General features: G+C 36.7%; 1 protein-coding gene, 1 long non-coding RNA gene and 1 other non-coding gene across 10 annotated transcripts in view; 1 reads left to right on the top strand and 2 right to left on the bottom strand.

The window, feature by feature from the left end:
- Window positions 1-21067, top strand: part of Eps8 (EGFR pathway substrate 8, signaling adaptor) — a 151833-nt gene that overhangs the window by 114215 nt on the left and 16551 nt on the right. For all 8 annotated transcript variants that reach the window (XM_074075993.1, XM_074075995.1, XM_020180389.2 and 5 more), the window contains 5 exons: window positions 3806-3954; window positions 7177-7360; window positions 10449-10582; window positions 15813-15921; window positions 16787-16930. In XM_074075993.1, the coding sequence (XP_073932094.1) occupies window positions 3806-3954; window positions 7177-7360; window positions 10449-10582; window positions 15813-15921; window positions 16787-16930 (720 nt within the window). The remainder of the gene's footprint in view (window positions 1-3805; window positions 3955-7176; window positions 7361-10448; window positions 10583-15812; window positions 15922-16786; window positions 16931-21067) is intronic.
- LOC141424531 (small nucleolar RNA SNORA51) lies at window positions 11063-11193 on the bottom strand. Its single transcript, XR_012449442.1, has one exon. It is a non-coding gene; the product is annotated as a small nucleolar RNA SNORA51 (small nucleolar RNA).
- On the bottom strand, window positions 17362-20542 carry LOC141424027 (uncharacterized). Its single transcript, XR_012448826.1, has 3 exons — window positions 20416-20542; window positions 19014-19111; window positions 17362-18305 (listed from the first exon to the last, which is right to left on the bottom strand). It is a non-coding gene; the product is annotated as an uncharacterized lncRNA (long non-coding RNA).

A 21067-nucleotide genomic window follows, 5' to 3' on the forward strand; every position in this document is an offset into this window, starting at 1 on the left:
TTGGGAGTTGAATATGTGAATGTGGAGTTCAGTGGAGAAGTCAGGCCTAGAGATGCACTGGAGAGTCATCTGTATGAAGCAGGCACTGGAGGACATTACTACAGGACCCTGGACATTTTCAGTGTTAGGTGAATGGGACAGACCAGCAAAGAAGATTAAGAAGAGGCAGTAAAGGAAGAGAAGAAAAAGAAATTGCTGTATTCTGACAGCCAAATAAAATGTTTCCAAAGGTGGAACTGAATAATTGTGTCAAATAGCCTTTGGTGTAAGCTGGCTTACCTTGTAACAGCCACACAAAGGGAAAGAAAGACTAGGGCAAACAGCTTTCTCTTTAAGGACGAGACTCCAAACTTAAACAGATAATTTTTTCCCATATCCAATTGGCTTGAATTTCCTCATGCAGTGCCACCTAACTGCAAAGGAATATACTGCCCATCTAGGTGACTGTGTGCCATCTAAAACGTAGAAGCTTCTCTTTCAACAGGAAGAACAGGAGAATGAATGCCAGGTGTATTGATATGCACATAATACAGTTTCCCCCGAGAAATCTCACCACATTTGTACTAGTTACATTCTTTGAAGCTAATACAGTGATATATGGGGAGTGATTCTCTTTGTTTATGAGTTCCATAAGATTTCCCACAAGTTTACCAACTTGTTTATCCTTTCATGTTAGAGGCTAGAACCCAAGATACATAGCTTCGTTTTCTAGGTTTTCCATATCCAGGTATGCTCTTCCCTTATTTGTTTAACAAAACAGATTTATTGTATATTTCCCTTTCATTTTATATGCTTTATTTTTGCATATGACATAATAACAATTTTTCAAGCTGGCATTTTGTTCTGGGCTGTCCTGCCTTCCAGGACAGCTGGGAGAATTAGATTTGAGAGGGCACATAGGAAAGGGTTGAAACTTGCAAACGACATGGCAGCCCAATGCACATGAAATAATTGTTGGTTTTACACAAAGATCTCAAAAGAGAGAGCATCAAAAGGCATATTTTTCTATAGTTCTGTGAATTTAATAGTTCATTTCCCTTTTCTTGGGGGAGGGCAAATGAGACAAGATTAGAAAGAAGGCAGAATCTCTTTCTTTTAAATATTTCCATGAAGGAATGTCTCATGGGGCAAGGCAGGACTACATAGAGTGCTTGTAAGTGGTTTATCCTATCAAAAGAAGAACAGACTGTTTTATAGAGCAACAGTAACAGTTGTGAGAATTGCTCATAGTGCATGATTACTCTAGAATTTCTGATTTTTTAACCATTATGACCTAAGTTCATTTCTCTGATACTGATATATCAAATATGAAAATTATGATCATTGCAGCCTTTAATATTTATAAAGAATGTGGTGGCAAAATCACCATTTTTGAGAGGGCTTATTCAATATCAGAAAAAGTTGAGAGAGATTCTAAGTAACAAAAAGGGATAAATCTCATCCTTTCTTTTCGTAGGTGTCACCAGACAAGACCTAAAGTAGAATTTGCAATGAGTATTGTTTTACAAACATAGAAAACTAAGTAACGTTATCAGCAGGAATGTCAGAAGTTGATCACTAACAGATTAGAAGATGAGAGTTCAAGACTACATAAGTGATGTATGATTATGTCCGTATGTTGCTCTGTATAGAACAGCAAATTTCCATCTAGTTATTGTTGAATAATTCTTGCTGTATAACCTCTTTTGAAAATTAGATCAGGGGCCAGATGTGGTGCATGCCTGTAATTCCAGTGACTCAGAAGGCATGAGATCTGGTGGATTGTGGTTCAAAATCAACTGGAGCAAAAAGTTAGTGAAACTCGCATTTCAACAAATAAGTCTATAACCCAAGCTACCCAGGTTTAAGTAGGAGGATCATGGTCCCAGGTCAATTGCAACCAAAAAAGCAGGAGATCCTATCCAAAAATTAGCTAAATCAAAACAGGCCAGCAGAGTGACTTACATGATAGAGCACCTGCCTAGCAAGTGCAAAGCCCTGAGTTTAAACCCCAGTACCAACAAAAAATAAATTAGGATCAAGGCCATCCATAGGCAAAGAAATCAATACTAGCTCATTAATTAAAGTAGTATCCTTTATTCTTTAGTACCTATAATGTTATCTTGTTTATTAGAAAGTGTTGTTTGTAAGACAGTCTTTGACATACCTCTTTTTCTCAGATTGTAATGAGATCTTTAATCATTACACATTGTGGAACTATAAACCAATGAAACTGGTTTACAATTAACCCTTGTGATCAGGTTTTGCATTTAAAAATGATTCATTTTATCTTTGCCTTTCTCAGCCATGACTCCTTATTAATGGTCTTCCCAGTCAGTACTTCTGTTGTTACACTGAATGCTGATTCTACAGGGCCCCAGACATTTTACTTAAACAAGGGAGATGAGGAGGACATTATTCAGAGCCTGTATGGGCCAGACAAAATGTAGTGGTAGAAGGGAGGGGAGTCCCTCAGCAAGCAAAAGTGTAGCCACAGCACAGGTGTGTGTACACATGCTGCTCACTTTCTTGGAAAGAAGTTAGGGCTCAAGGCATTTTATCTACCTTCCTTTCAGGTTGCTTCCTCTTCCCTCTGTTACACGAATATTTGCTCTATTCTGCTACCCCTTTACTTCCTTGCTTTTCCTTCCATATTTTTCTGGGAATGTTTATAGGGCTTGGAAATGAAAATTTTCAGTGGTTTTATTCTCAAATAAGAGTCAGCTGATCTCCATTATCCATCTTTTCTTTCATTATTTTCATTCATTCCCTTAACACTGTGTCTTCTGCAATATACAGTCAAATCTTAGGCAAAAGTATTTGAGTGAGGGGAAACTGAAAAATGGACATAAATTACAGTGTAATGTGTGAGTAACACACATAAATTGCTTTGAGGATACTGGGTGCAGGGTGAGGAAGGGCTTCCTGGAAGAGGTGGTGATGGAGACAGGGCCTTCTGGGAAACCAGAACAGTATGTGCAAATACAAGAGGCATAAAACAGCACAGCTTGCCCAGATTATCTGGTGATGGGAGAGATATTGGGTAGGAGCCATTCAAAAACTCTCCTTTCTTTTTGTGCCACATCTCTGAGAAGGCATGGTTTTCACATAGGGCTCTGGTTTCTGCTCTAGAAGATAACTACTCTTCTTCAGCCAGGAAACAGCTCCTGAGAAGTGAGCGTGGAGCAGTGTGCTTGGGCATCCCCCTGTCATTTTGCTTATCAGAGCACTGCACCTGTTCCTTTCTGCTATTCATCAAATTATCCACAATAAATCAGAGAAATTCCCTAGAATCAAATTCTGGGGAAAAATACCATAGATCAGAGTACTGGTTGTTATTCTGTCTCCTTTCTTCCCAGGTCCTTTTATTTTTGTTTGTCTGAATAGTCACAGCATGGGCTGTCAACTTGAGGCTTGTTTCTTTCAACTTTATTCATTTCTGAAACCATATCCTTCAAGTTCGGTATAATAGATTGGTCAGTAGAGATACTTATGTTTAAAATAATGAAAATCATACAGATAGGTCAGCTGACAATTTTCTGCACAGCCATTCATATTTTTCAGGGGACATATAGTCATAGGCAAGCAATAAGTAGAGATTGTGAACATTCTTAAGATTGTTCACTTTCATTTTAGATTTTAAGGTATCATTTTGCCAGCCAATTTGGCAAACAGTTTTCCATTTAGTACTGTACTGTACAGCATCATAATTTAATTTGAAACTATAGACAGTGCTTGTTTTTGACATGGGTTTTTTGGGAACACATTTTTAAAACATACAAGTAATAGTCATCTTCTTGCTAAAACTGGTTTATTCTCATTCCAGGTGGTACAGGCAACAGGAGGCCCTGAACTAGCCAGATCAGTACTCAGTCCCTTATTGACGAAGGACACAATTGATTTCTTAAATTATACTGTCAATAATGAGGAACGGCAACTGTGGATGTCATTGGGAGAAACTTGGCTAAAAGTCAGGTAAGGAATTATGAACTCAGGATTTAATGTCTGTTATTCTGTATGTATTGCTCTTTGTTTATTGCATTGTTCTAATGAGACATTTCCTTAACCTTCTGTGTGTGAAGGGTGAAAAGCTTGTGCCATTAAAAGGCTTAAAGTCTAGTGAAAGAAGGATATACCATAAGGCACAATAAGTGCCAGGAGTGTAGAGCAGTTAGGAAGAGGATTTAGAGAGGAAGGTGATTTGCTTTCATGGAAGAACTGGCATTTAGTTAAGAACTAAAAATACTAGTAGGTGTAGGTATGCACACAATCCACACATATATGCATATGCATATAGTGTTTGTACACACAGTGTTTGCTACATACTCTTCCATACACTTTACTGTTATTATCTCTAGTTTTACAGATGAAGAAAGAGAGGGCTAGAGAGGTTAAGTAACTTTCCCAAAGTCACACATCTTGTTAAGTGACAGAGCAAACATAGGAACTGAAGGCCCCTAGCCTGGAGTGAGTGTTCAATCCCTCCATTGAACTGCCTTTCAGCAGGATGAATAGAATTTCTACAAATACAGAGCGGAGAAGGGTCCTTTCAGTAGAAAGAGAAGCATAGATGAAGGCATGAAGCAATTACATCCAGAGATAAGGGTTTACCTGTCGGGTGGACTTTGGGTAGTGGTTGATTATAGAGTAAGGATGGAGGAGGAATGGGTTTCATGAGGCATTCAGAGATAAGCAGGACTGGGTTATGAAGGCTATACTAAGGAACTGGAGCATGAAGCAATTACATCCAGAGATAAGGGTTTACCTGTCGGGTGGACTTTGGGTAGTGGTTGATTATAGAGTAAGGATGGAGGAGGAATGGGTTTCATGAGGCATTCAGAGATAAGCAGGACTGGGTTATGAAGGCTATACTAAGGAACTGGAGCATGGTTCTGTAGGCTGTGAAGAACCAGCAACTTTGTGAGCAAGAGTATGATGTCCATGTTTTCAAATTGCAGCCTGGTAACTGGGCCTAGCTTGGCCAAGGACAAAGGTTACTGGATGCAGAGAGGCTGGTTAATGCTATAATACAGACTCCTTATCAATACTCTCCAAGGATAGAGGAGTTCCAGTGGCAGGGAAAGGGAGGGTACATAACTTTGGAATTGTGCATTTGTAAATAAAATGAGAAAGGTAAATCACTAATAAGCTTGCCAAGGAAGGCAAGTTATAAAAATATTTCTAATGTCATAGACAAATAAATAATTATTGATTTCTCATTGATCCAAATCTTTTTATTTAGACTAAATTAATCAGTATAGTCTTAGTCATTTAGAACTTTGTCTTACTGCTTTTGGATAGGCTTGCCTAAAAGGTGTGCACCAGTTCATATTTTTTTGTCTTTTTTATTGATTTGGTTTTTTTGGGGGGGCGGGGCAGTACTGGGGCTTGAACTCAGGGCCTCATGCTTGCTAAGTAGGCACTCTACCATTGAGCCACTCCATCAGTCCTTTTTATCTTTACTGAAATGCATACAACCACTCCCACTTGTTTGTTGAACTTTGGCTTTTACTTGTGTTAGAATATAATTTATACTTGGAAAGATTTACCAAGCTGAAGTTTCTTTACATTGCAGTTATTGCTTTCATATCAAAAATAAATATATTTATATTATTCATGCATCAATACATTACACTGTATAATTTCATCATGCTATTTTCATATGTAATACTATGTAGAAACTGTTTAAGTGGATTTCTGAAATCTGTGTTAGATTTATGCAGGTTATGATTTCATGGTAAGACCAGGTGGGATTTAAAGTATTTTTCCCTAAAGCTTATTAAGTCTATCAGATATCACAGAAAAAAATAACTCAGGCTCTTTACTTACTTTGTTTGGTACCTTACATCAAAGTTAGAAATTAATGATCTTTTAAAGACTATGTCAGAAGGAAATAAATTGTTAGCTCTTAACATGAGAAAAGGGTTATTTCAGATCCTGATTAAGAGTATTAGGAAATGAATGTACTGATTTAAAAACTCATTAAAGGAGAAGAATCATGAAGGTATGTAACAGTGAGAATAAAATGTTTCATTCCATTATAGCAGAAATATAACATGAAGAATTTTATGATGTATGATAGGTTCAAAAAACATTGTAGCAAAAGTTAATCCCTAATTTTAGTCCTAGTTATTTTTGAGGCTCATGAGTGTGTTGAAGTAAATCTCTCTCAGCATTGTTAGGTGATGAATAGTGATTACTATCACAGAATAGTTGACTTTACTGATTAAAGTTGAGCTGACATATTTAATGTATACCATTGGTCATCTCTTCAATTTTAAGAAACTTTGTCATTTAAAAAATCATGATTAGCTGTTTCTCTTCTGGAAGATATCTCTATTAGTGGGAGGCTTCATAATGACTTAAGAGGGGGATGAAGGGAAAGATGAGAATCTGAAACTACTTTAATGTTCATTATGTCTTTATCACACTCTAGCTTCATATTGGCATTCTGTACCAATTCTAAGAACCCTTCAAGCTGTCATGTCAAAGAGTTGAATTTAATGAAGAGTTGAGGCAAAGTAGTGAAAACAAATCATGCTACAGAATTGAATCTTTCATTTTCTTTTTTAATTATTTTATTAGCATATAATTGTTGTATAGGGGATACATTTGTGATAGTTATGTATGTGTTTACAATATATCTTAGTTAGATTTACCCCCTCCATTGTTCTCCCTCTTCCCACCTTCCCCCTTCTTAGAACAATTTTAACAGGTTTCATTCTTCTGTTTTCATATTTGGATACAAAATATGTCCACCATACTCACCCTCATTCCCCTTTGCTTATGCCCACCCACCTCCCACTGGTATTTACCACACACCCCCCTGAAAAAGACCTATTTTTCCCTCCTGTCCTTCATTTTTTTAAAAGTGTATATTGATAGTCCAAGGGGGTCTCACCTTGGTACTTCAGGTCTGTATGTATCTTGCTTTACTCAAATTAACTTCCTTTCCCCGTTACTCATTGTCTAGCACCATGCTCCCCTAATATTCAACACCTACTGCACAGTGCATTATATTATTGAAGTTTTCATTTTCTTGGTGTGAAATACTCATGTAAATATGTTGGTTTTTCCCTCTTAGATAAATAAAGAGCAGAAGAAGTCTATATTGTGTTTATGACTAGTCTTATTAACGTTAATTGTGAGCATGGAGAAATTTCTTCATGTGGTTTTTCTGTAACTGTCCTCTTACAGAGCAGAGTGGCCAAAAGAACAGTTCATTCCACCATATGTTCCGCGGTTCCGCACTGGCTGGGAGCCCCCCATGCTGACCTTCATGGGAGCACCAGTGGAGCAAGACCTGTATCAGCTGGCGGAGTCGGTGGCCAACGTGGCAGAACATCAGCGCAAACAAGACATAAAAAGACTGTCCACAGAGGTGTTGTCATGTAACCTCATCTTTTGTAAATGATTCAGTAATCTTGTATTCTCTTATAATTCATCTGAAAATTGCTCTAGAACAGTGACTGAATGTTACCCTATCCTGCTGTCCAAAGTTCCTTTTTCTCAGCTCTTTGTCATGTTGAAGTAGTTTCTTTACTGCCTTGCTCCCCAACTCCATTTGATTCTCCTACACAGCCTGTCAGCCCTCATTCCTACCCTAAGCACTAGGGATCCTAAGCACTTTTGATTTCTGAGTTTATGTCAGAAACTCAAGACTTACCTGAATCTAGACCCTCATGTCTGCCTCAAGCAGCTTTCTCCTGAACACCCTTCTTCTTTCTTCCCTCCCTGCCTCCCTTCCCCCTTTATTTTCTTCTTCTTTTTGTCTAGTTTTAAACCTCCAGAGTACTGTTAGCCTGGCTAGAGGACCAAAGACTTTGTTGGGCTCCAGTCTTCTTAGTCAAATGATCACTTACATAACTATTATATCCTCAGAAGTTCATACAGTTTATTGTATGTTTAAATATTTATTAAGCTTTAGAGTTTAACCTATTTCAGGAGAAAATTAAGGGAATGAAATTGAGTATACTATCTTGTCACATTCCTTAAAAGGGATGTTTCTAGCAGAACATAAGCTCTGTGGAGGCAGATCCCAAGTTCAAAGCCATCCTGAATTACACAGGGAGACACTGTCCAGAAAAATAAAGGGTTAAGGATGTAGCTTAGTGGTAGAGGCTTGTTTAGCATGAGCAAGGTCCTGAGTTCATCTATAGCAGCAAAAAAGAATTTTTTCTGTGATTCCTTTTGTTCTATTAGAATAGAAAATTAAACACTGATTCAAACTGAACCCAACACAAATGGGATTATCAGAACCCAAGGAAGTAGATGAATGAGACCTAGTTTGAAAAGGAAATAGCAAATGATAACTAGATGCTCCTGAAGTCCTGTTCATTCCCTAGCGAATACTACCACAGGCTTTTGTAATGTGGCAAACATGATAAGAAGGAATGAATTAGAAAACCACAGTAAATAACATCCTGTGGTCATCTTTAAGGGGAAACATTTATGCAAATTGCATCTCTTAAAATTGTTCCTTGGGGGCATTGTTTTTTGAACTTTAACAATGATTACAGAATACCAGTTAAACTCCTGAATTTTATAAAAGAAAGCCAATATACTGCTTTGAAATAATTTTTCCCCAATATAATTTTTTTCCACTGTCTTCATATATGGGAAGAGCTAGATTCTACACCATGAGTAATTAAGATGACCTCACTGCTCTGAGAAGTGGTTGGAAGCATGTGGCCCTGCCTATGTTTTATAGTTCAGATTTCATCACTCTGAGTTTTCTTCAATTTAGAAAGCAACTTTTCTAGAGGGAAAAATCTAATCGAAGATGAAATTATGATACCCTTGCTTCTATCATTGCAGCTATTTTCAAATTATAGGAATTTCCAAGTTACAGTATTCATATTTTAAATAAGAAAATTTGCCCACTTTATAACGTGTGTCTTAGAAATTCAAGTCCTGTGTTCTGGGCTTCTATTACATACGTTTATCTACTCTCACTGAATAAGTAATTTTAAAAGAAGAATGATTGAGAATCCTTCCTTGTTATGTTACCTTCTTCCTGCTATAAACTATTTTCCATATTATGGCTTAAGAGGCTATTCAGAAGTTTAAAAATGAAATGAAAAATGCCTGCTGGCCGTTTTAGGGGATTTTATACCTTGAGATTTTGTTGGAAAAGAGCCTAAATAATGTTTATTTAAAGTGCATAAGAAATGTAATCATTCCTGGAAGAGGAACTTTATCATATTTTATTATCGCTATAGTAAATATATTTACAGTCAGACTTGGGTGATTCAGGATCTGGTGATTTTTGTTTAGAATTGAAGTGCATAGGTGACAGGGAGTGAGAAATGTGTCAGGTGGTGTCAGCTTTCCTCCTTCCTCTGAACCAGCAGAAGCTCTCATCAGCTTGTGTAGTCATCACAATTAGTCGTGTGGCATCGTCACTCCCCTCCCTGCCAGTCACTCTCAGGACCCAGTGATTTCACCTGGCTAACCTAACATTATTCTGTTCAGAACTAGGTAAAAGGTAGGGATGACTCAGTACAGAACAGTGTTTAATTTAAAAAATTATGTAATCAAACTTAGTGTTCCCTCCAAGAGAAATGAAAAACTGAGTTGACTGAGCTCAGGTACTTAAGTGATTGAAAATATCTGTATTTGTGTTTAAAGTGCAGTATCCTAATTTACATTAGGGAAATAATGTCTTAAGGGTATTTTGACATCACTATCGGCCCACTGGGGACACTCGATCTCCTCTTGCCAACTTTCTCCTTAGAATTACCTATAGCAACAATCTATCCAGGAATGTTCAGAAACATTGCCCATTTCAAATATTTTGTCCACAATCAATTAAAATACCAAGAATTCAAATGCTTCGCCACCTGTCATGCTTCTCCCATACTTCATTTTACATAAGGAAACCATGTGACATCTACAAGTAGATTTCATACCTTTAAAAACCCTGGTACTCAGAGGGCCCCATAGATCTCAGCTGTCTCTCTTGGAAGCACCCTGTAGATTCATGTCTGAATTGTGTCAACTGAATTCCTGACTATCAAGATCAATGTATTTGTGCTTTTCTGTTTCCCTTAACAATAAATTTTACAACAGTGCTGCCATTTGTAAAAAAAAAAAAAAATTAAAAACTGGTGTTTTGCATACATTTTAAAAAATGAGAAAGATGAGGTGATACAATTCTATTATATACAGTGCAGAGGATTTTCATGTGTCAGTATTTGCTTTGCTACAGTGGTGATTACTGAGATCCCTTGTGAAAGAATCTTATTGCTTAAAATGATTGCTATTTTCAGAATTAAGATTTAGCCTTTGTGCTAATAACTTATCTTATTCTACATGGGTCTTTGGCTAATTTCGTAATTTAGTACCATAATGAGTAATCACTTGAAAATGAAAACTGATCACAGTTTAGTGAAGGGTTCTGTTGAGTAGTATTTGGTGATTCTTGAGTGTGAACATGGTTCTTTAGTCTTTTCTGCTCTGTCTTTCAGCATTCCAGCACACCAGAGTATGCTTCAAATGATGGCTATACATACCATAACAGCAACTACACAAGGGGGCCACCTCTGGACCAAGGGGAAGTCGCTGTTGCTTTTAAGCCAGCTCCCAATCGCCATGTAGACAGGTAATTTTTAATGGGTACCATATGGGGTGCTCAGGATCACTGGGGCTTAGGGCTACCAGAGATAACAATGCCTGCATTGTCTACTACTTCTTTAAACTTTCCTCTGTTAATGATTTGAAAAAGTTTCCGTTGTTCCTTTGTAGAGCTGGCTTCTATGAACAAAAGATAGAATCTGGATCTCCAGTCTATAATTCTCACTTAGCACAAACACCTTTGAATGACTTGCTTTTTGAAAACCCACTTCTGACAAAAATATGTGCATCGAGACAAAAGAATTATCTTGAAACTTTTCTGTTAGTTTGTGCCAGATGGTCTCTAAAGAGCTTTGCAGCTCTAACTTACAAAGGAAATAATTTCCACTTTTCTTTGTCCAACAAAAACAAACCTCCTTTTAGATAGAAATGTTGGTTGAAACTAGCTGCAACTAAATATTTAAATGGAGTCATGGAGTCAATGTCTTGTATTCTTATATCTTGTGCCCCATGTCTTCCCATTCAGAACACAAAGCAGGCATAGGGCTTGGGCTAAGGTGTATATGGGTGAGATTACTTTCCCTCCTCTTTCCATACAGTTAGTGTAAGAATATGTCCTGTGGTGAGCACTAGGAGGCCCCATTGTTTTTATCTTTACTTTCTAGTTTCACATTTCACCTACTTACCTATATTTTTACTCTTAGAATTTTAATATAGTCATATACGTGGAAAGTAAAGATAGAGAAGAAATAATAGAATTTTTCTCAATCTTGATTTGCAGCAAGTGAGGTTTACGTAGAGTTCAGCCCATATAAACAAATGAAAGAAATGCAGGTGAAATAGTGGGAACAAGGATGTGGAGGGTGATTGTTCAGGTGAAGCAGGGTAGGGAAGTTGTTCTCTCTCAAAAGCTCTCTTACCATGAGTGTTGTGTGCCACTTTCCCCCAAAATACTCATTTCTTACAAAATCTGAGCAAGGTGGGATTTAAAATTGTTCTTGTCAGAGGTGGTAACAAGAGTAATGCTAAAGTGATTGTCATGGAACTTGGACAGCTGTTACTTTAAGGGTAACAGTAACATATTAAATTGGGTGCAAAGAAAAGTCAGCCATGAATCATATATTTTGAAAATGCCAACATATGAATAGGTTTTAATTGTGTAATTAATTTTAGTAGATACAGGTGAAAGTCAGTTTTGATGCTTAAATACTGTTTCGTTGCTATTCTTGACTCATCACTCATCCCATATTTTCTTTTTTCTTTCCTTCTGTCTTGATGTTAATATTCTAGAAATTGTTTCAGATTAGTAATTCCTACCATTTCTTTTTATTCTGTCACCCCAGTAAATCAAAATGGGTTTCCACAGCCAATTAGCCAGAAAACCACTTAAGTCCATTGTTCTCATGTGTGCTCAGCATTATACTACCTCTTGATAGTAAAAAAAACTTTATCCTGTTCCATTTTAAGACCACTGCTAGCACATTATGGTCACTCAGTAACTACAGACTTGATTGACCAATGGCTGAATAAATGTAGCCAACATTTCAGTCGTTGCCTCCTTGACCTTCACCCACAAATCTAGAGGTTACAATGGAATACTATGCCATTTAATTTGGGCAGCTTACCACAATGTCATTTAAAAGTTTACCTTTTTATGTGTGATCTTCATAAGGTATCAGTGGAGTGTGCCTTTGATTTATTGACTTGGGTGTATCTTTTTACACCATAAATTTCCAATATTGATATAGAAACTCACTTAAGCTTATGCATTTAAACTAACATTTTAATTAAAACATCAATAATGAAATAAAATTAGGAAATTTAGAGTAAGGATAAGAATTAAAATTTATGAATTTAAGGGCTGACACTATGAATTTCAGATTCATCTTCAAGATTACTGTCTGTCAGAAAAAAGAGAAGTACACACATTTGCTATACTTGGGTGAGAGGAAATATGTATCAGTTCATTAGGTTAAACAATTCTTTTCCTAACGCTAAATTCTCAAAAAGATTTATCTTAAGGAGCCTTATATGGGACAGGGTAGGTGATGTATAAGACACTGTTCTTAACAATATTTTTTTTCCTCATTCAGAGAAGGCTGCTTTGAATTTCATAGGTCTTTTTTTTTTTAGTAGCCTGTCATAAATAGGAAATTTAAATGGTATGTAGTGGAGGAAACCCCATGATGGAATAATAGTCTTAGAATGGTTAAAATGCAGCCAGTGGAAGGCTTTGTAAGCAATCAGTAGGCAGAGGGTAGATTGTCATCTCGGGGGACCATATGGATCGTGTCTTTCACCTGGGCTTAGCTGGTGTTGAGATAGTTGAGGAAGCAGCTTGAATCACTGAAGTCTGTGTTCCTAAGAAAATTTGTTATTATTCTGAAAGCTCTACTTTGATATGAAATACACAGACATCTGGAATCTGTTTTTAGATAAACTTTAATCTCTCTTTCATGCCAGATACGCCGTAGGAGGTAATTGAGTAAACTCATTACTCAGTGAAATTCTCACGTCATTTGTCAAATGTAGAGCCCTCACCATTGAGAGATTATAGTTTACTTCTATTCAGATGTAACTAGTGCTCTATGTCATGTGGTGTGTCTGTTATTCCAAGTCAAAACCAGCTGCCATACATTTTAACACATTCAGGATTTCTTAAGTAACTTTGGTACATCTGGAAAATTACAAATTGTGATTTTCCCATTGATAACTGTATTCAGCATCATATCCAGGTTTAATCTGTAGATGACAAGAAACTGTAAACCCTAGACTTGTAAATTCTAAAGCACTTAATAGGTGTATGCTAGGTAAATGCTTCTGTGGCATGCAAGATGGTGGAAATGTCAAGACAACTGCTACAAACTTTTCAACTTACTGATTCAGATAGCCGATGACGGAGAGATTTTCTACTGTAGATAATATAGGGTGGCACCCTATATATAGTAATTTCCTATTATCAGTGATTGATTTGCAAATCAGAGGAGGAACATGGGGAAAAGACAAAGTTAGAGAACTGAAATGACTATTTTTCTGTCTTTGGTGGTTGAATCTCTTTTATCCCCTAAATCAAATCTTTAGATAATGTGAGTATATAAAATAGAGAAACACAGAGCTATTCTAGTAGAGATAGGCATGGGGAATCCATTTAGTACAGGTTTTAAATTACAATTATTAATAATATCTGGTAATTGGTGACAATTTTAGTTTTCCACCAGTCTTTTTGTTTAATATATCAGATATAGCCAGTAGTAGCACAACTTATAAGCCATTTTTTTCCCTTGTCCCTGTCTCCCTTCTCTGACTGAACTACTAAGAGTCAATGCATGTCTATGTTGACAGGATGCCCTATATTTACAGCTGTCATCCTGCAAACCTTGGTCTAACTCAACATTGCCAAGAATATCGTAGACAGCAAGAGGAATGAGCATTGGGCAGGGCAAGGACATGTAAATGGAGGAGGTTAAGGAGTAAAATTAATAAAGAAGAGTCAAAGTTATCACTTTGTTATTAAAATATATGAAGGGAACATTAATACATTTTAATGCATCAAGTTTTATTATGTTAGATCTCAAAAGTAATTAGTCCTGTTGATACTAATTATTTTTTGTCAGAGGTATTTGGTTTACACTTAAAAATTTTTTTGAATATAGAATTATTTTTATTCTATTGTGGGGAATTTTTAAACACAAATTGAAGGCTTTTAGCTATAAAAACATGGTATTCTTTAGCTCCTAGAGGATTTATGACAATTTTCTGCATGCTCTTGGAAAAATTAGCTATGAAGTAGTTCAATTTATTTATGTTTATACGCTTACTGATGTCCTTATAGCACCCCCCTTACGGTTCCATGTGTCAGTTTTCTTTCTTATTGGTATGTGTTTGTTTTCTTACTCTTAAAATTTTTTTATTATCATATTGTATTGGAGGAATATTGTGACATTTACAAAAGTACTTACAATATATTTTAGTCAAATTCATGCCCTACATCATTCTCCTTTATCTCCCTTCCCCCCATAGTTTCAACAGGTCTCATTTTTCCATTTTTGTATGGGTACGTAATATTTCCGCCATATCCAGCCTCTTTGTATCCTCCCCCCACCACTGGTACCAACCCCCAGAAAGGACCTGTTTTTACCTTCCTATTCTCCATTTAAAAAAAAAAAGACATTTTTGTTTGTTTAAGATGTCTATACAGAGAGTTTCATTATGATTTTTCCAGGTATTCATGTATTATATTCTGAATTGGTCCATCCCCTCCATTTTTCTCCTTTCTACCTTAGTCCTTTTCTTATGGTTAGTCCAACAGATTTTAAAATTCTGTATTCTTTTAGAGAAAGTATAACACCCATATTTACGTTCTTTACTTCCTTCTTTAACCCTCCCCCTTCCATTAGTGCCCTACCCTTAGCGTGACCTATTGTCATTCTTACCCTTTTGTGTTTAGGTGTCTGTTTGTTGTTAAGTGGGATTTTTGCCTTGGTATTACACCTGTACATGCATTGTGTTTAAGTCATTCTAACCTCCCTCCAGTGCACTTCCTTGCCCTTTTTTCCCCTATTCTGTGTAAAGAGTTTCCTTTAAAAAAAAAAAAAATGCAGGGCCCATACATCTGTTCTTAACATTTAAAATTTTTATAGTGAGCTAAAATTTTTACTTACTTATTTACCTTGAAGTGTCACTGGTCTTGTACTTAATGTGAACCTTCCCTTGAAATCTAGGCAAATGGGCAGAGCTTTCCTAAAATTGACACCTAATCATAATTTTTAACACATTTATTTGGTTACAAGAGATTGAATTAATTAAATGAGCATGTAACTTAAATTAGCCTATGGAAATTATCTTCAGTGTCCTTTAATTTTATAAAAATAATAGCATTTATCCTCTATCTAGTCCTTTCATAGTGCAGATGCCGATTAATAAAACAATATCTAATGTATATTTAATAGACAAATAATTCATGGGTTTGGGATTCTAGATTTGGTTCAATACCAGCCAGCTGTGTGAATTTGCAGCATTTATTTTTACCTTAGTAAAAGTTTGTTATTTTTTTAGTTAGTTTATTTTTTAATTGTAAGAACCTAAGATTCTATTTATTTTTCATATTCTGTAAGACTATAATAGAACTAACCTATCAGCTAAACAATTTTTCAGAAAGTTTTCTGGTAGAATTTGGCTTACCCTATAAAGTTTTACTTTTGCTTTCACCCTTTAGGAAGAGCAAGTAGAATAATAGTCTTTTTACTTTCTTTTTATAGAAATTATGACCCACAGAAAACACAGCCCAAGAAATGTGCCAAATCCAAGTATGACTTTGTGGCAAGGAACAACAGTGAGCTCTCAGTTCTAAAGGATGATATTTTAGAGGTAATAGAATTTTATGTTTTTTACACGGTTAATAAAGTGGGTTTATTGTATCCTCTTTTGCTGTAGATCTGAAAGAAATACCGATGTAAAGAAATTTTTCTTACATGACTAAGTACAGTATATTGTAGATATCGATATCTGTATTTGGAAAGGGAAACTACTTTATCAGTTTATCTGACCCGATAATAGTGTTGCATATTCAAGTAGAACTTACATAATATTTGGGGTGAGGAGGGGATGGATTTCTTCACTTACATTGTTGTCTTCCTTCTTCTGGGCTTTATTCACTTTGAAATCAAGGCTAGTTATCAATTCATTGTAGATGCACCATAGTATTTTAATGAAGGAAAACATTTCATTCTTTCTCTTCTAGTATCCTTGTCAAAATGTAGCCAGCAGTCCATTGGCTAATGGTGTTGGGAATAGTCTACTATGACACCCAAATCTCTTTCTTAGGTTGTGACTGAGAGTTCATCTTCTTGAATATATAAGATAAATGATAACAGTAAAATTTGTTAGAAAAGAGTTTTCATACTTTTCCTTTCTGTTATATAAATGAGGATAATAGAGCTTTTCAGGACATCATCTTAGTATTATATAAGCACCTTAACTAATATAGATACATTCTTGGGAGGTAACGCAGATGTTGGGTAGATTCACTGTAGTGATACTGTAACTGTTCTAGTGTAGTAAATGTAACTTTTAGTGTAACTCCTGAGAATCATTGAATTCGTACATTGATGTTGAGTTCATGCATCAGAAGTGAAAAAATTTATTGCTTAAAATCTAGGAATAAAATTTGAACCTCCTTTATGGATTGGCTTTCTAATGGAAATTTTGCCTTTATTTTCTTGCATGATGACAGATACTCGATGATAGGAAGCAATGGTGGAAAGTTCGAAATGCAAGCGGAGACTCTGGATTTGTGCCAAACAACATTCTTGATATCGTGAGACCCCCAGATTCTGGATTAGGGCGTGCTGACCCACCGTACACACACACAATCCAGGTAGTTATGATCTCATAATAAAACTTAATATTTAAAAAATTTCAAGTCTGTCACTCATAAGCAGAATTTAAATACCTTTTGTATGTTAATCATTTTGATAATTAGTTGGTTTTACATTTTTTAGAGCAATTGAGGGGCAATGATGAGAGGCAGTGAATCATGTATGTTTCCAGATTTATTTCCTAAGGTAACTGTTGAAAACAGTTTAGCAGTTAGTGACTATTTCTCTGAGCACTTTCCTCCCATGATTATAATATTTCTGGCATTTGCAGAAGTAGTATTTGTCTGTTTACCCATGGTGCTCCTGTCCACCAGTGGCTTCCCATGATAGATGGCAGCACTGAGACCACGGCTGGAGTGTCCAGCAGTTCCTCTTCTCCAGCCTGTGCCTTCAGAGTCTCTCCAGTGTTTTGCCTCTGACCAGCCTTAATTTTGTACTCATTTCACCTTAGATTAATATATGAATATTTGCTCAGTTGAGTTATAATATTTTTTCCTCTCTTGATTTTGTGGTTAAAATGTATTTATGGTATGACTAGATAGAGTGGGTTCTCTCTTCTTGATCATAGAATACTTCTTGCAGCCCATGCCACATGTTAAGATTTCAATGACACTAGTTATTTTATTCACCATGACAGCTGGAACTCACTGTTTTTTGTTTTTGTTTTTTTCGGTACTAGGTTTGGACTAAGGACCCTCACACTTGTGAGGCAGGTGCTCTATCACTTGAGCCACACCTCCAGCCTTTTTTTTTCTTCTGGTTATTTTTGAGATAGGGTCTGACTTTATGCCTGGGCTGGCCTAGACTGTGGTCCTCCTATTTATGCTTCCCCATGTAGCTGGGGATGACAGGAGCCTACCACTCTGCCTAGCCATTGGTTGAGATGGTGTCTCACGAACTTTTTGCTAGGGCTCACTTCAAGCCTTTATCTTCCCAATCTTTGCTTCCTACATAGCTAGGATTATAGGTGTGAGCCACTGTACCCAGCCCCACTTACTGTTAAGCTTTTGGGATTTTACACCTGTGATGCACTGTAGAGCAAGATCTGCCATTAAAGCCGGAATGACTGGGTTCTCCCATATGCAGTCAGTGAACCTGGAGTAACCCTTTTCTCAGTCCCTCAGGAAGAATTCTTTTAATTTTCAGGATCTTGAGAAAGACATCATACCTGATGCCATAATAATGTCATAGAAGCTATAAGGAATATACTGTGAAGCAGTTCACTTTTATTGCCAGGAAGGAGTTTAAAAATGCACACCATCTAGTCCTTGAATTATCATACTCTTCCTGTTGCCATGATGAGTTATTTATGTACTATGGTTCCTCATGACACAGATCCTGTACTTCTCCAGAGGGACTTGACCTTATTAGAATCTACGAATAAAACAGAGAAAATAGAGAATTACTGTAGGTTTCTACATCTTGATAACTGCAAGTGAGGGCAACAGAAGTTGTGTTTGCTGTGCATGTGTTTTGCTGGCCTGACATCACATATATATTATAAACTTATTTCATGTTCATTTGTCATTAGCTGTTGATGCCAAAGAAGGAGTTTGAGTTATTCAAGGTATGATCTGCTCTATTTCCCATGGGTTTTTGAAGTGAATTTTCTTAGTTTTAATACTGGTTTTTTTTCTTGTGTTTCAACTTTTCTGAGTATGAGATGTGGTTACCTGACACAATATAGGCTTCTGTCTGATTTTTGAGTGCCAGATTTTCATTTTCTTTCCTATAGAGGTTTTGACCTTTTCCTTAAACAGTGATAAAATATATGCTTTAAACACATGCCTAAAACACTGGGGGAGTGTTTATCCTCTGAAGTATAGGAATCGTTTTAAACATTTAATTCAAGAAGCTATAAGAAGCGCTATTCACAAAAGATATTCCTAATCCTCACATGTGAACAGAAGCCAAGAGTTTATATTTTAAGTGTTGAAAGCTATTACCCAAGATTATTTTTGTGTGCATGTCTGGTGGGAATAGACAAACTCCAAAAAGCTAAATACTTAAACTTGGAAATAACATAAATTCTAAGTATCTCCCTCCGGCTGTGATTTCCTAGGAAAGTTTAATGTCTATTACCTCTTCCTGTTTACTGTTCAGTCTTCTTTTTCCTTCAGTTCTGTTCCTGGCTTGAGCCACAAGTTGACTTTTCTGTTTAAAGCTGCTTCTGTCTAAAACTGAACCAAAACAATGTATATTTCATAGGCAGAGAGTACTTTTAGAGAACATACAGTCTGTTTTCCTTTCTTTAACAGAACCTTATCTTATATTTTTGTCAACTTTGGCACAAACAAGAATTTTTTAAGTGCTCACTAGTTTCAGCAGTTTATTTTGCTACGTTGAGTAAATAGAAACTTGTGGTCCTTGTGGGGTTTGCCTGTTTTGGGTCTTTCCTTTTAAGCTTTTCAACAGGTTCTCACTGTCTCTTGAAAATTTCTGGATGAAGCTATGAATGCAGTGGTATATTAGAAATGTGTGTAGAAGGTTTCTCTCTCTTTCTCTCCCTCTCTCTCTCTTTCTCTCCCTCTCTCTGTCTCTCTCTCTCTCTCTGTGTGTGTGTGTGGGGGGGGGTGTTTAGATTGGGGACACAACTTTTAAAAGGCTTTAAAAACAATCTGCCTTTTAATACCTCCTGAAAATTTTGGGCTGAGCCCAACAAAAGTGACAAGATCTTGTAAAGTTTTAACTAGCAAGCTTGGATAATCTTCTGTCTGCTATCTACAGATCCTGCTGTGAGAGGATTTCTATTCTCAATGAATTTGTAACATTTATTGAAAGAAAAGTAGAGTAAGACAAAAGAAAACATCCTTGGAAACATATCCCAGTCATTTTTATATCTCTGAAATAGTTCATTGATGCCTTTATTTAAAGAAAAATCCTGTAGCCTATTTCAGAGTGAAATAAAGATACCACCACATTTGTGTATATTCCAGTGGTCCTAAAACCCTCACCTTCTGCAGCTCAACTGGATCAGAATTCATGTCTCCTCCTCTTTTCATTCATTTATTCATTGAAGTATATTTGTTGTGTCCAGCATCTCGCACTTGACAGAAAGAATGTAGAAAGCCTAGCACTCGGCAGATCCTCCCTAAAAGCCTTCTGTACGACCTCATCTCCAGGTCATCTGCCATGACTTCGCCTTCTTCTCTGTGCTGCTGTATTAAGAGCAATGACCTTCCCTCCTCCTCAGACATATCCCCTACCCCTTACCCCTTCCATTCGGTGATACCAAAACTGGAAGAAATGTAATGAAGCTTCCTCTAACAAAAATGTTTAGATCCCAACACTATACCACAGCATTACATCTAATAATTCACCACTGTACACTCAGAGAGAGCAATGGTACTGTAGTTTTAATGCCAGTGGTCAGTACTCATGCTGAGCTGGCCATTCCTTCAGTACTCCAGAAATACAGATTGAACAACCCTGTGGAGTAGACACATGTTACATAGGGAATTTAGGTGCAAGAGAAATAACTTACCCACAGTTACACAGCTGCACGAAGCCAGGATTGGAAAGCATCCCTCTGAAACCAGAGCCCCAATTCTGATGCGCTCTGCTATTACAGAGAGCAGGGTTTACAAAATGTTTCATCTCTCTCTGCAAACACACAGCTTTTCATTAAATACCTAGGATATTTTCTCAGAATAGCTTTGCCATGCATCATAAGCTGCAACAGTTCATCTGGTCAGTCATAATTCATGGAATTAGATTTTCGTCCTGTGAATCTATCTAGTTGTTCGTTTTTGTATCATTTAGGAAAATAACCCAAATTATATAATTACAGAGAATGTGGATGTTTTGTGAATGGTGGAAACAGGAAAATTAGATGTAAACTATTTCTGTGCAACTTGTATAAGTCACAAGTAATTTAAAAGTGGACACAGTTGTGACGGTCATTTTCATCCCCTCACATTTCCAGTAGTGCAGCCCTCGCCTATTGTTCATACACTTTTCATCTGAGATTCTGTTCCGTGGCGGGGATGCTTGTACCTGGCACCAGCAGGTGTGGAGTTGTCATCTGATCTCCTGAGAGTCCAAGCTATTTAATATCCTCACATTTGGAGTGAATTTTAACAGCTCTCTAAAGACAGATATTTTCACCTAATGTGTTTCTCCCATGGCTTTAGCAA

Source organism: Castor canadensis, chromosome 6 (genome assembly GCF_047511655.1).
Source record: "Castor canadensis chromosome 6, mCasCan1.hap1v2, whole genome shotgun sequence".
NCBI lineage: Eukaryota > Metazoa > Chordata > Mammalia > Rodentia > Castoridae > Castor > Castor canadensis.